The following is a 2310-nucleotide window of genomic DNA, read 5'->3' on the forward strand; positions in this document are numbered from 1 at the left end:
CTGACCTCTGCTGCTCTCTCCGCAGGCTGCTTCCAGTTGGGTGACGGCGCTGCGTTCACGGACCGCCTCCTCGCCATCTCTGGATTCCTCTCATCCCCTCGGATCAGAACCGAGCCTTCCAGCGGTCGTGGAGCGAGGAGGAGGAGAAGAGGCGGGGCTTATCGACCTCAGCGATTCTTCAGGTGTAGGTGAGGAGGCTCGGCTCCGCCCCTCGCCATGACGGACTTGGAGGCTGAGTGTCTGAGCCTCGGCCTGCCGCAGGACTGCGACTCGCCTCCCCCGCCTCTGGATGCCTCCCTGCAGGTGGACTGCGGCCCGGGGCCCGCCGGCTCGGCGCCCGGCCTGGCCCTCCTCTCCTCGGACTGCCCCACGCCCACCCTCAGCTCGCTGGCGGCGGAGATCGCCGAGCCGCTGGTGATGCTGCCGTGCGTGAAAAGCGAGCCGGAGGACGGGGACCTGGACCCCATCCGGACCGTTGACCTGTCGGAGATCCAGCCGCTGTCCACCGCCGAGCTGGGCCACGACCAGATCAAGATGGAGATCAGCGGCCTCGACTACATCAAGTCTGAGCACCACGGTCACCATGGCAACCCCCACCTGGGCCCGTTTCACCACGCAGATGTGTCGGAGCTGGACTACAAGTCGCACTACGAGCCGTGCTCCGTGTTCGACTACATCTCCCAGGTACCTGACCCGCCGGGTCCGGTTGGACCCGCAGCAGAACCTCAGACCCAATCTGAGTACTTGTGCATCCTCGTGTCCTCGTGATACGTCATCAGCCTCAGCCCTAGTGCTGTTCCAGTTCACTGTTCCCATGTTCCCCGGATGTTGTTCTGGCCCCTCCCTCTTTACCCAGCATGCATCAGAGCCGGGGCTAACGTTAGCCCGTCTGCAGCAGCCAAAGAAGTTTATCTGTGTTCATTATTATTCCTCCACTAAATGAAACAAGTCCTCATTTATTACCTAATTAATACCAGGAGGTTAACTGCAGCTCCAGACTAGCTTTGAATGTGGTGATGTCATCAGTACGCGTCTGTTCCAATTGACCCAGATCTATGCTGCGTTCTCCCGTTCTCCCAGAGTCCAGACTTTCCTGGGTGCTTCTCAAGAACAGACTTGTGAGAACACGAGTCCGTATTGGCGTTCTAGTGAATCGGGAAATGGTCTGAGCAGAAGGTTCTGACAGAAACCAGCAGAACCAGAGGAGCTAAAAGGTTCTGGTTCTTTTCAGTGGAACAATCATAAAGTTTCTGTCTGAATAAAATAGTCTGAACTTCTCCATGAATTTTAAATCCAGCAACCTTTTAGTTTTTAGTTTTATTTTCTACCAGTATAGAAAAATCAAACCCATGAAGTCTGAGGCTGCGTTCACACAGCGGTCTGAAGTCAACCGAATACCATTTGTTTTGCTCACCTGGATCTGATCTTTAAACGACTGAGCAGCACAGATCCCATTCCTTTCAATGCGACCCAGAACGCTGGACCCTGTGGTCCTCAATCCGATACGAATCTGATATTTCATGCAACCTGTGTCTGAGCAGGTCGCAGTTATCCCACCTGAACGCCATTAATACCCGACAAAGGTCACTATTCTGCGTCTCGCTACGCAGAAGCGCCAAGAAAAACAACCACCATGGCGGACGATGATGCAGAAAATAATATTTATTTTTATTCTTCTTGGAAAGATTGTCTGTTAAATCCGTGGCAGAGGATGGGAAACAAAGGAAAGATCTCTAGATGCGCTCCAGCGCTACCGTCCATGTTTGCTTCCATAAACGCAGAGCACGCTCGCATGTGACGTCATAGCGTCCTGTACTTAAAGGTATAGTAAAGGATATTCCTTTTCTGGGTGGATCATCTCAATCAGTGGTCCTCCTAGCTGTCAATCATTGAGGTGATGTGTTTCTGTAAGGCCGTTGTAGGTACCAGATTGACTCGGGGGCCAGTGCCTTTTGATGACGTCATAATATGGCAACTCCGCCCGTCACTATATGGCAACGCCACTCGTAACGATATGGCAACTCCACTCAAACAAACTACATTGCGCCCGCTGTCTCTATTTATTCTCGTTACAAATGCAGACCGCGGGCTCAATGTAGTTTGTTTGAGTGGAGTTGCCATATCGTTACGAGTGGCGTTGCCATATAGTGACGGGCGGAGTTGCCATATTATGACGTCATCAAAAGGCGCAGGCCCCCGAGTCAATCTGGTACCTACAACGGCCTTACAGAAACACATCACCTCAATGATTGACAGCTAGGAGGACCACTGATTGAGATGATCCACCCAGAAAAGGAATATCCTTTACTA

At 52.7% G+C, this 2310-nt stretch overlaps 1 protein-coding gene across 1 annotated transcript in view; it reads left to right on the plus strand.

Moving 5' to 3' along the window:
• The window catches only part of LOC107097652 (zinc finger protein 391-like), a 16646-nt gene that overhangs the window by 6923 nt on the left and 7413 nt on the right, over positions 1-2310 (plus strand). Inside the window, exon 2 of the mRNA XM_015394882.1 lies at positions 26-684. Coding sequence (XP_015250368.1) covers positions 217-684 — 468 coding nt within the window. The 5' untranslated portion in view covers positions 26-216. The remainder of the gene's footprint in view (positions 1-25; positions 685-2310) is intronic.

Source organism: Cyprinodon variegatus, unplaced genomic scaffold (genome assembly GCF_000732505.1).
Source record: "Cyprinodon variegatus isolate N-32 unplaced genomic scaffold, C_variegatus-1.0 Scaffold713, whole genome shotgun sequence".
Lineage (NCBI taxonomy): Eukaryota > Metazoa > Chordata > Actinopteri > Cyprinodontiformes > Cyprinodontidae > Cyprinodon > Cyprinodon variegatus.